General features: G+C 31.6%; 1 protein-coding gene across 1 annotated transcript; it reads left to right on the plus strand.

Annotated features, from left to right (window-relative positions):
* Nucleotides 1-7,936: 7,936 nt before the first annotated feature.
* On the plus strand, nucleotides 7,937-11,858 carry LOC104908082 (probable serine/threonine-protein kinase PBL19). Its single transcript, XM_010697151.4, has 4 exons — nucleotides 7,937-9,117; nucleotides 9,603-9,863; nucleotides 10,786-10,908; nucleotides 11,107-11,858. The coding sequence occupies exons 1-4, from the start codon at nucleotides 8,722-8,724 to the stop codon at nucleotides 11,509-11,511; spliced, it is 1,185 nt and encodes a 394-aa protein (XP_010695453.2). The 5' UTR covers nucleotides 7,937-8,721; the 3' UTR covers nucleotides 11,512-11,858.
* Nucleotides 11,859-12,913: the final 1,055 nt, after the last annotated feature.

Raw genomic sequence — 12,913 nt, forward strand, 5'->3', positions numbered from 1 at the left:
AAAAGAGAAAATTTTACAAAACAAAAGTTTTTCATATAGTGAAAATACAGGGTCATTTTTCCCTTTATGTTTTCCCAAGGCTTTGACTATTTTTACTTATCTTGAAAAAGTTTGGTAACAGTAATGACCTTAATAGAAAGGGGTTTCAAAGAGTTAAGTTGAAGCCTATTCTTATATCTATCATAGAAGTGATTATGGGACGGGTCGTGGCTTTAAAATATTACCCATTTGTCGGATTGGGACGGGTCGTGCCCAAAGCCCGCTATTAAGGGTCAAAAAAGCGGGCTTTTTGTGCTAAAATCGGGTCGGGCCAAAAATTAGACCAAAAATCGATTTTTACTTGTTCATAGCCCGTTCAAAAGTAAAAAAATATCAAGTTGGGCCCAACCCAGGCCAAAAAATTCTATCCAAACCTGCCCAAAATTCGGATTGGGCCTGCGATCGAGCTGATTTAATCAGCTCTAATCTACCGTTCGACCAACGAAATTTTGATTGAAGGTGTGGAGCCTATACAACATGAAGTTCAAAGTCTCCTATTAAAGCGAAAAGTGAAAAAAAAAACTAGTTACCTACTCTCTTTGTTCATTTTTTATATCATTCTCACTTCCATGCATGTTCTCTCAATGCACATCTTTGAACTTAAATATCTTTCATTATATAAAGGTAATCATTTGCAGGCTTGGGCAGGTTGTGGGCCAGGCCTAACCTTCAATTTTTGTCCAACGGGCCTAATATGCTTAGTCCAAGCCCTTTTATGCGGGCTAAACTACTTGTCAGTGACCTGTCCTAATAAATGTGCAGGCTTGCCGCGGGCCTAACGAGCCTATTAATACCTTTATTCTTTTTCAAATAAGTCTAACTAATTCCCTTTAATATATATAGATTAAAACATAATTTTGATTAAAATAGAAAAAAAAAAAGATAACCACAATGTAAGATAAATAGAAAGCTAAAAAATTTCGTAAAAAAAAAATGTTCGAGGACGACAAATTAAGTTGTAAAGGTAAGAATAAATAAAATTTTATGTTACCAAATCTATATTAGTGCAAATAAACTATATATTACAAAAGATAAATCAACACTAAATAAGTAAGATTAAGAAAATTAAATTGAATAAAAATATATATTATAATAAATGGGTTGGGTGGGCTAGCATGCGATATGTTTGAGGTTGTCCATATCCGCCCATAATATTAGCGGGCTGGCTTGACCGTCCCATTTAGAATTTTATTTCAAAAAAGCCATTTTCAGCGGGCATAACGGGTCGTCCCGGCCATGAACAGCTATAGTAAAAATTATAGTAATTGAAGATTAATAAAGTACTAATTGAGACGAATTAAACAATACCTTACGTCCTTACATGGCTATATTTTTTCTTATAGTTGAGAAAAATTGAGAAGATTATCTATAATTATAAATAGTGTCAAGATTCCAAATAAGAAAGATAAAAAACAGATGGAGTACTCCTTAAAAAAAAACTTGAATGATGCACAATAATTTTTTCTACATCACATATCCTATAATATAGTAAGCTTTTATTAGATATAGTAAGTTTTTATATAATGTAGTAAGTTTTTATATGATATGGAGTACCGCCATTTGAATAGCAACTTTTTTATATGTCAGATCATCATATATAATATTAAAGCAAGAAAAAATTAGCCTACGTGGTAGCCTCATAGAAATTATGCTCTCACAATCCTCCCCAGATTCATAGAGCAATGAAATAGATGTCACGTGTCACATCCCATTAAAATAATTTTGTTTCATTATGATATTATTAGTTATCAAAAAATTTTAAAAATCAGTCATTGAATGCTTTAGGAAAACCTCCAATTCCCTTAAGTTGAAGATATATCCCTGATTTTTGGCTGCAAAAGAAAAATTTATCACTGGAAGGAAATCTCCACTTAAGCAAATCTTCCAAGGTTTTTCCTTTCCTGTCGAATATTCCATTCAGCTACTCTTTTTGAAGTTGAAAAATATTTGCAGGATGGTTTTAGATTTGATACTGAAATTGTTTAAGGAAATTTAGTTACACAATTGAATGACTGTATTATAAATCCGTGCAATAATATACACACATTCTTTTCTCTGTTTACTCCTTTACCTTTTTCGCAGTGTTTATATATGACATAATCATCCTATTATATTCATACTTTATGAAAGAAGTATAAAACAACTCATGGGTGATGGATTGAATGAAAAAATTACAAATGTGAAGTAGTATATGATATCCTGATAATATGATAGCCAGCTAATTAATTTTCTTTTTTCTTAATTTACTTTTGATGATGAATACTAGCTTTCTAAGCACGCGATGCGTGCAATGACGATTTCTTCATTCTAATATTTTGTAATGTCGAGTAGCTAGTTTTACATGCAGCGACAAATCATTATAGGAGTTTGAGTTGGCAATTTTTTCAATAAAAGTTTTGTTTTGTTCAACTTATTAAAATTTACTTTCAGCAAAAATAAGTTCAGATCAGTTGATCATATAAGCAAAATAAGTTGAATGGAACTGAACCAACGTAGTTAAACAAAGCATGCACTTCTAATTAATACTACATCCGTTCTTTTTTAGTTGCAACGTTTGACAAATTGCACTATTCATGTTCTCTTATTTGACCATATTTATTGATTTATATGTTAAACAAAATATAGTCATGTAGGGTCTTGTTTGATTCGTTTCGATGTAAGCTTGCATAATATCAAATTTTTATAATTTTTACTTACATACAATTAGAGATAAAACGATTTGAAATTGTACATTGGCAAGCGTGAAAGTCAAAACGTTGCAACTAAATAAAAACAGTAGTACTAAATAAAAATGTCCATAAGAATATTGCATAATCACCTCTTTTGTCAAGTTTATCTAATCTGATTAGAAAATTGGTTGATAATTACAAATATATTTATTTTTTTATCTGTGGAAATCAAATAAAAAAAAGAATCTTTCTTTTCTATTTTTTTGTTTTTTCAATTCCCAAATTTGATTCAAATTTATGTTCTCCATAATTGCAAAGATTACCTTCATATTTTTGTGCCTTTCTTTTTGGTTGTGAGCAATTTTCAATTCTAATACTTATCTATCTATCATTGATAGTATAGGTAAAACTTCAAATGTAGTAGATATGACCTTATAACTTATTATTCTATATGTAATTGACTTAAACAAATTGGAATTATATAAACCCATTAAAATGCATGATCATTTCTTTACATGATTATAATATTGTGGAAGTATATTGTTGATTTTTTTATTTTGATAATGTTTTCTTTTGATGGAAGATTTTGATAATTTGTTATCTTTGTTTTTTTTTGTAAACTTTTTAGTCTTTCCTTTTTTTGAAACCTAATTTTTTAAAAGTTATTCTAATTTTAGTTGCTTAAAATGGCAAATATTTTGATTGATTGATTACCCATTATTATTTTTAAAATTTAAACAAATTTGATATAATTAAAAAAGTAAGGGTATTATAGTTATTTAATTGGGGGACACCATGCTTCCCCCTTCACTTATATAATAGAGATGATGAGATGCTAGCCCGTTTAGGAGGAAATGCAAATGCAATAATGATAGTCATGCAAATTTATTTTATTACCAAAGAAGAAATAAAAAGATGTTTTGTTCAAAAACAAAATGTCACACCATGACTATGATCAGAGGTTACATATAACAAAAACAATAATAACTCAATCTTTAGTCCCAAAGTGGTCTAAGGTGGGTTAATATGAATCATCGTAACAAATCATATCCACGACCAATACATACTAATTTTTTTTAAAAAAAAAAAAAACAGAGTTAGGGCATGTTCTCTTTAGCATAAAACAACTAAACTGAATTGAACTGAACTGAACTGAATTAAATTATAACTAATAGTAATGATAATAATTTAGGAATCGAACTGAACTGAAAATAAGTTGGGGAGAACAGTCCTTTAAAGTGAGAGAAGTAAGACAAGAGACAATATATGAAACAAGAAATTAAATAAGGTAAAAAAAAAAAGTAAAAACCAACATATAAGGGTCGGTTCGCTTCAACTTATTTTGACAAAACTATGACGATATAAGTTCGAAAAAATTTAGATGATTATGTGATCCAACGGGTTGCCAACCCTCTAATTATTGAAATTTCCTTGGCCAATAGTACATTCAAACATTAATTTTATGATTGATCTCTCTCAATTTATTGTATATATATTAATATTATTATTTTATTGTGTCTAAGAGGGTTAACCTTAGGATCACTCAAAATTTTTCCACGCTCTCATATTTAAATGAAACAAAAAATATAAATACATCCACTTATGAACTTACGCTTGATATTAATATCATTTTTAAAGAAAATGTACACTTTGAATTTGGCCCTTCTATATAAAAATTCTAAAATAAAGGATTAGCAGAGAGAGTGAAACATGACCCATGTGCTTAAATTATATAATATAGCTTTCTTTAATGAGTTTCGAGACACTAATTGAGAAGGTGAATCAACAAAATGAGTTAATTATATATCAAGCTTATATATCAAAAGAGGGATTTATAAGTATTCAATTTTAGTTGGTCTATAAGAGAGTAAAACTGTTGTTGAAAGATCACAAGTTATCGAATTAGGAAAGTTGTTAATTTGCCTATGCACTTTGTTTTGACAGCTTCTTTTTTCTTTGATATAAAAGATAATATTGAAATGTAAATTATATGGAGAACTTATAAAACACACATACATTATACAAGTACTATGTATTTATATTTGTTTACTATACAAAATTATCATTTTCTAAATTATTCTTAATATTAAAATTGTGGTGGCTTAATATACTCTAGAATTGTTTTTAGGAAGAAACTAATGAGTAACGATTATTTCAAGTAGCAATGGGGAATAAGGTATTTAGGCAAAAAACTAAAGTGAGAAACCCCGTATGATACTCATTACGTCAGATGGAACGGGGAATAAGGACATAAGGTATGATACAATATATCATCGAAATTCTGGTAATTTCAGGTAGCAACGGGAAATAAGGTATTTATACCCCATATGGTACTTATTCCGTTAGTTGGAACAAAATTTCTTATGATGTTTCAAAAAAGACAGTTTTTGCGGCCATGCGTTAAAAGTCAAGGACAATCCCTATCACATGGTAGGTTTGTATCTCCCGAGATCAGTTCTTAGTCATGGCTAATTTTATGTAGCCATTTCTCAATCACGAGTAAAAATTGCCTAATAGTACTAATTTATGAGAAAGAACATGGGAAGTCTAACACTTCCATTTCGAGTAAAAAATGAAGACTCTAATGTGGAGAGGGTTTCTAAGACAATTGACCTCTAAGTGGTTATTACTGGGATAAGATCAAGTTCGTGCAAAGTTTCTCCCTTTTTGAAGCAGTTGAGATCATTAATTTACCTTTGTCATCTCAACCCTTAGATGGTGGCTTTATGGGGCTACACCAAAATTGGTATATTATATTAAATCATGTCATTATTTTATAAATTTTCAAAGAATTATTCCCGTACATAAGTTATTAGCGGTTCAATTGTATCGAAAGTGTGGAGAAAATATGAAATTCCAAAGTTTCTCTCAAGGTGTTGTTGGCTTTGCTTATGACTATGTTATAAAAACCTCCGTTCTTTTTCTACTACAACAATTGAGTTTTCACCTTTCTCAATGCACTATTTAACTATTAATATCTTAAATTACTTTTTAGTAAAATTATACAAAGTTGATATTCCGAAGTATATATCGAGACGAATCTAACAAGATCCCACATGATAATATTTTTCCTTACATAAAAATCATAATATATAGTGAAAGGTTATGATGGTGAATGAATAGTGTAAAAATCTCATTTTGCAATATTATAGAATTAGAACATAGGAAATAACTTCTTAATAAATTTCGTTTTGTACTAAAAAGAAGTCTTCCAAAACATATGAGTCTCATGTATATGTTAAACAACTTTATAATTAATATAAAGATGTATATCTCTTAAACACAAAGTTTTTTATCAAGTTAACGTAAGAATCGTTTACATGTTTTCATTGTAGCTGATATATAAACATTGTTATTATACTAAATAGTTCCCGTGCATTATGCACGGTCCTAAAACCTAGTTTCATTATTATAGTCAGTTCTTGTGTAATATAGTCAGTTTAAGCTTAGAAATATTTATTGTGAATTCAATCTACCAAGGACTCGCTACTATTATTTCCATTTGATTACTTACTCCATTGGGAATTGATTGCATATTACAAGTGGGTAGAGTTTGATAAAAGACAAAAATAGTGAGATTAAAATCATGTTCTTTTGAACTTATTTTCAATTCAATTCAATTCGGTTTAGTTCAATTCAATTCACTTCAGTTCAGTTTTTCTCGGCAAATCTATTCTCCTTGCAATTCTATTTCTCTCAATTCAGTTCAGTTCATTTCAATTCAATTCAGTTTATGGTATGTTTGGATAGGTGAATTACATTTCAAATTCTGGAATTGATCAATTCCATTGTTTGGATGAGTATGAATTTGAAATTCAGAATTTGTCACAAATTCAAGATTTATTGAGGAAAGCCCATTAAATGAGGAAATTGAAATGATGTGATTTTTCTTGTCATTTGAAATTACTTAGCTTACTTCTCAAAACATCTATCACTCTCTCTCTCCCCCTCCCCCTTTAAAAAGCCCCCACACTATCACTCTTTCTCTCTCCTCCACCTACTAATCTGAATTTATTAGTTTTTCCCAAACAAGAGTATTTGGATTTGGATTCAAGAATTTAAATTCCTGCATTTTAAATCAAGCAATTGAAATGAATTCATCATTCCCAAACACAACCTTAGTTCATTTCAATTTAGTTATTTTTATTTCAATTGTTGAATTTCTCTCAATATAAAAGAATATGGCACAATTAAATAAAGATTTTTTTGTCAGAAACAACCTTTTATAAGTGTCGTTTTGTCATAAACAACCTTATAATTTTTTTTTTGTTAAAAACAACCTTTAAACTCAATTTTTTTTGTAAAATCAAACCTGGTGCCTATTTTCAGGCATTGACTGAGATTTTCCGGCCTTGACTTTATTTTTACCCCCTCCCTCTCTTTTATTTTACTTGGTATTAACTTTCCCTCCAATTTCATTCTTATAACCCACCCTTATATCTGGTGTGTTTTCCTTTGAACTTAATCTGGTGTGTTTCCCTTTTTTGTGTTATGAAAATGATGTCCTTGTTGCAACTGCAAATCCACAACCGCATTTCACCATAGTACTACAACAAAGAAAACAACAGATTAAGTTCAAAGGAATGTCCTAATTCAATTGATAAGATAAGCCCTAATTCAATTCAAAAGATAATCCTAAATGTTATGAACAAGAGGCAATTAATTGAGATGAAAAATCATAAACTTACCAATTGAAGAACCCTAAAATAGAGCACACCAGATTTAGGGATTTTGGTTGGGGAATTTTCGAATTTGGGGTTAATAAGGAAGAGAGAGAAGTAGTTATATAAGGGTGGGTTATAAGAATGAAATTGGAGGGAAAGTAATTACCAAGTAAAATAAAAGAGAGGGAGGGGGGTAAAAATAAAGTCAAGGCCGGAAAATCTCAGTCAATGCCGGAAAATAGGCACCAGGTCTGATTTTACAAAAAAAATTTGAGTTTAAAGGTTGTTTTTAACAAAAAAAAAATTTATAAGGTTGTTTCTGACAAAATGACACTTATAAAAGGTTGTTTCTGACAAAAAAAAACTCATAAATTAAATGTAAGAATAAAGATATAGTTCCATGTAAAACTATTTCAAAATATACTTATATGAGGGCAAACAAAAACAGTACCAGTGTATAAAGTATTAGAGTTGCACATATCTTAAAGAGATCAATGCATTGAATTCCATATGGATCAACGTTAAAAACAGTTGTGAAAGAAAACAAACAAAAGAAATACAATAACAGGTGATATGTGTCTTTTTTCCTTGGTCTCTTCTTCCTCTATATTCAACACATCCATTATTTCATCGTCATCAAGTCTATATTTTATACCTAGCAACTCTTTTCTTCCCTTGTGTTGTTTGTTTTGTTTACACGACTCGTTTTCTTTCTCTCTCTCTTCGTCTTTTCTCCATGAAAATTTCAGCTGCTTTCACATTTGACCCCCTTTATAATTGTTAATCCTACTACCAATTTCTCGGCAATTATAGTATTTTTTTTTTTTAATACTTTCCCTCGAAGATAAGTAGTTAGGACCAACATCACTTAGTTCAAAGGTGTGACATTTTTGAAAAATTCTTCTCATAATATTTTTTTCCCCCTTTTCTCAGAGCTTTCCAGCTGTTTTTTAAGGTTCCCAGAAACTGCTTCTGTTAAGTTCAGCTAATTTTCTTAAATTCATAGTTTATTGTCTTATTTTTTTTCCTTTTATTCTTTTTGACCAAATTCTCAATTGGGGTTTCAGTGATTTTTCATTTTGATGTATTAGTAAAGTATAATATAAGAGTGCCAAGGAATTGTTTCTGTTGGTCTATTGTTATCAACTGTTAATTTATTGGTTTATTTTCTTCCATTTACTTGATTATTTTGATCTGGGTCTTGCTTTCTTTTCTTTTTTTTTCTCACATTTATTGACAAATTCTCAACTGGGTTTTATCAATTTTCTATTTTTACAATTGGGTTCTTTTTTTTACTCTAAAATTTGTAACATGGTTGTGATATCAAAATAAGCTGAAGTAGCAGATTTATGAAAGTTGCTTTTTTTGAGAGGTGGGTTTTTAATATACTTTCAAAGATGAATTGTTTCTCGTTTAAGAAAAAGGGCAAGGAAAAGAAGCAATCAAATTCAGCACCTGAATTGAGGAAACAAACTACATCAGATGTTTCAGCAAATCGGGTGTCAAAATCTGCAAATTCAACTTCATCATCAAGAAGTATACCAGAATTGTACAAGGAAAAACAGCATAATTTGAGGGTTTTTACTTACAATGAGCTTAGAGAAGCTACAAATGATTTTCACAGATTGTTAAAGATTGGGGAAGGTGGTTTTGGGAGTGTTTATAAAGGCACAGTTAAGCCTTCAAATGGTAAAGGAAATCCTATTGTGGTTGCCATTAAGAAGCTGAACAGATATGGCATGCAGGTATTTTCACACTTTGATCTTCAACCCTCTTTTTTTTTTTTTTTTTCTTACAATTATGTTTTATAGCATTCTATGATATTATCCATCATCATATATAATGATATAAAAGCCTTTTTGAATAAGTAGTACTCCTATGTTTATGATGGTGGCTTTGGTGTTGTTTCTGTATTATGAAACTCCTCAAAAACCTAATAAGATCATATCCCCTTTGTTGGTAGATGTAGCTAACACATTGTTAGTAAAACCTTGTTAATGTGCTTTTTTTTATATGGTTGCTGGACTTAGATAGGACTTAGGAGTATTAGCAACAGCTGCCACTTGAATTTTGTGGAATGAACAACATCTAAGAGTTATGATCAAGTGGTTGATCTTGACAAAAAATTTGTCTCTTAATTGTTTAATAGAACTTGTAAATTCTGCTTAGTATCATAGAACAGTAGCTCCATTTTAGTGGCAGGTTCTAATCTGTTCTGGACCCGAAATAGGGCCACAAAGAATTTCTTGCAGAAGTTCAGTTCCTTGGTGTTGTTGATCATCCAAAGCTAGTAAAGCTTCTGGGATACTGTGCTGTAGATGGAGAAAGAGGAATCCAGAGGCTCTTGGTGTATGAATACATGAAGAATAAAAGCTTAGAAGATCATCTGTTTGGAAAAAATACGCCTCCTCTGCCTTGGATAACAAGATTAAAGATAATGTCAGATGCAGCTGAAGGATTGGAATATCTCCACGAAGGAATCGAAGTTCAGGTGGGATTCCCTTTGTTCTGTTGGTTCATTGTTATTATGTGTCTAAAGTTAGCAACATTTAGTTCATTTATGTTTTCCAATTCTAACAAACAGCTTTGTCTGTGCTATGTCGTTCTGATTCTGAAAACTACCAGTCTGAATTAGTATACAACTTTGAGAATGACAGAGCCTTATCTGATGAAGTCAGGAAGAAACCAATGTATGCATTATCTAACTGAAATTCAAACTTACTCGGAAATACTAGTTGATTATAAAAAAAAATTATTTGGATAAGTAGATTATTGTGGTATAAGCTTAGATGCTATACTCTACAACTTGAATACATCATTGTCATGAGGTCTATGCGCAGGCAATCGTGTAACTTGAAAACTAAATTGGGGGCTTGGGCATTGAGGTTTGACATGCTTTTTAGTGAGAGTGAAAAGTATAGAGGAAAAAGTTGGTTGTTGGGTGTGGACTCAAACAGCAGAGACAAGATAGAGAGAAACAACTTGCCATATAATGAACTGAAAGATACATATCCTAAACAGATAATGGGGCAGACAAAGAGGATGTGCATGGAGTAATAAAGCTAGTTATTCCCATAGGAATTTAAGTAAGTTTTATCCTTGTAGCAATTACTCTAGAGCCAGATCCCAATCCGCCTCATAAAAGTTTTGGCAATTTGCAAGATCTTTCATCCTTAAACCATGTGTCCAAAAATCATTAGTGGAAACTCTTCTAATGTCATGGTAGATTTTGTTGAACAATGGTTATAAGTACTTGAGTTGCGAAACCGTAGGGCTTCGTCATCTTTGGCATGTAATCCACAATCCCCCCCCCCAACCCCCACTTATAGACACAACACAACTGATTGAGAGAGGCATGTATTACCAGTATACCAGTCAATTCGTACTAAACTATTGTTTTTGTTCATCATCAGGTGATATTTAGAGACTTTAAGTCCTCGAATGTGCTGCTGGATGCTAATATGAATGCCAAGCTATCTGATTTTGGGATGGCCAGAGAAGGGCCTACTGGGGATAATACTCACGTGTCAACAGCGGTGAGTTAACTTGTCAATATGCGTAAACATGGAGATTTCTAGTTATGATGTTTACTTCACAGTTGTACTTTTTGTAGATAGATCCAAGAGTTTCTTTCTTGGAGTCCTTGAGAATGTTGAAATTTAGAAGTGCTTACTTAGGACATTATGGTGAAAATGCTTAAAAGTTGAAATATATTTTGTTGATTTCTCTTTCAGCCAGTGGGAACGTATGGATATGCAGCCCCTGAATACGTTGATACAGGGCATCTCAAGCAAAAGAGTGACATCTACAGCTTTGGGGTGGTGCTTTACGAGATCCTAACGGGCCGACGAGCCATAGAGAGAAGCCGACCACCTTCAGAGCAGAAATTGCTAGAATGGGTAAAACGATTCCCAGCTGACAGTAGGATGTTTAACATGATAATGGACTTGCGCCTTCGACATCAATATCCTCTAAACGCTGCCCGGAAAATAGCCAAGTTAGCAGATAGATGTCTGATCAAAGAAGCAGAAGAACGACCCAATATGAGTGAAATAATAGAGGTGTTAAAAGAGGCTATACTGGAATCAGAGGGAAGCTCTTCTGGAGTAAACATTCCACAATCAAGTAAAGCTAAATAGGAAGTATAGAAACTAGTTAAGATTTAGTAATGAAAGAAAGTCTTACTGGGTTGCTATATCTTACCCTCTTGTAGTAATGGAAGGCCTATGATGCAAATAAATATATTATATAAAAAATGAGGCTGATTGATTGAGTGGGTACATTTGAGTTTGATTCTTTTAGGTTATTTAGCTGAGAGTTTGTAGTAAGATCTAAGATCATTGACCATGATTTTCCTGCTGCATTGTCGTGTTGGTCTGTATATAATCAGATGTATTGTGTTGGGAGTAATTGTGTTTCCTCCAACAGAGGTGTGCTACTTTTTCTTCATTTTTTTTGTATAAAAGAGGGAACTGCTATTTTTTTATGTGATATTCTAATAGTTAGCTAAGCGACATTTTGTTGTCTGAGAAAAAGGGGCTTGCAGCAGCTGGCCAAGCTCTCGAACTCTAGACATGCGGTTTGGGTTTTATTTTTCCCCGTCTCTTTTACCAAATAGCCTCTAAATTATCAAGCAATGAATGTCATTTATTCTAGATAGGGGTGCTAATCAAGCGAGCATATCACGAGCAGAGGCTTGCTCAACGAATGCTCGCTAAAATTCGAGTCGAGATGAGTTACTGACGAGCGGCTTGGTTATAGTTTTGGTTCACCTAATTTTAGGCATTTGATTATTATATCTTCTTTTTTTAATTTTTTTTTTCCTATTATACTAGATCAAAATGTTTTTATTGAGTGTTAATGTATTTCTTTATTCAAAGAGAATTTAATTGAAAGCAATTGAGTGGTGTGCAAGATTATCGAGTTTCGAACATCGAGCGAGCTCGAGCTAACTCGAGTCGAGCTTTGACCAAGCTTTGACCGAGTCGAGTTTGAGCTGCTTAACTCAATTAGCATCCCCTAATTCTACAGCTTAGTTGGAGCATGTTATTTGTGATCGAATTTCGTTTATAATATTTTTTGTTTTAAAACTATTTATTACTCCCGGACTATGTCCCGAATAAGCAAAACTTTTATTTAATAATATTGTACTTTAAAATGATAACATTAAATATCACTTGGTCTAGTGGTTAAGATTTAATACATGAACTTGAGGTCACGGGATCAAAGCATATACTACTATGCAATTTCTAATTTTTTTTTAAAATTGTACCCGGATTACATGAAACAAATCCTCCTTAAGGAGAGTGTCAAGTGACACCGTTTCTTGTTTAAAAACACCTTTTAATGGATATTTATATAGATATTTGTACTATTTATTTTTTCACGTACTCTTATCGTGCTTCTTTGGACGTTAATATATCTAATTGCGTAATTAAAAAAAAGTAAATATATATGAAATTCTCACATTGAGATAGATTTAACAAGATCTAACTTGATTATGATTTTTCTTATATAAGGGTAAGAGAAAACTCGTCAAAG

The sequence above is a fragment of the Beta vulgaris genome, chromosome 5, assembly GCF_026745355.1.
Source record: "Beta vulgaris subsp. vulgaris cultivar EL10 chromosome 5, EL10.2, whole genome shotgun sequence".
In the NCBI taxonomy this organism is placed as follows: Eukaryota; Viridiplantae; Streptophyta; class Magnoliopsida; order Caryophyllales; family Amaranthaceae; genus Beta; species Beta vulgaris.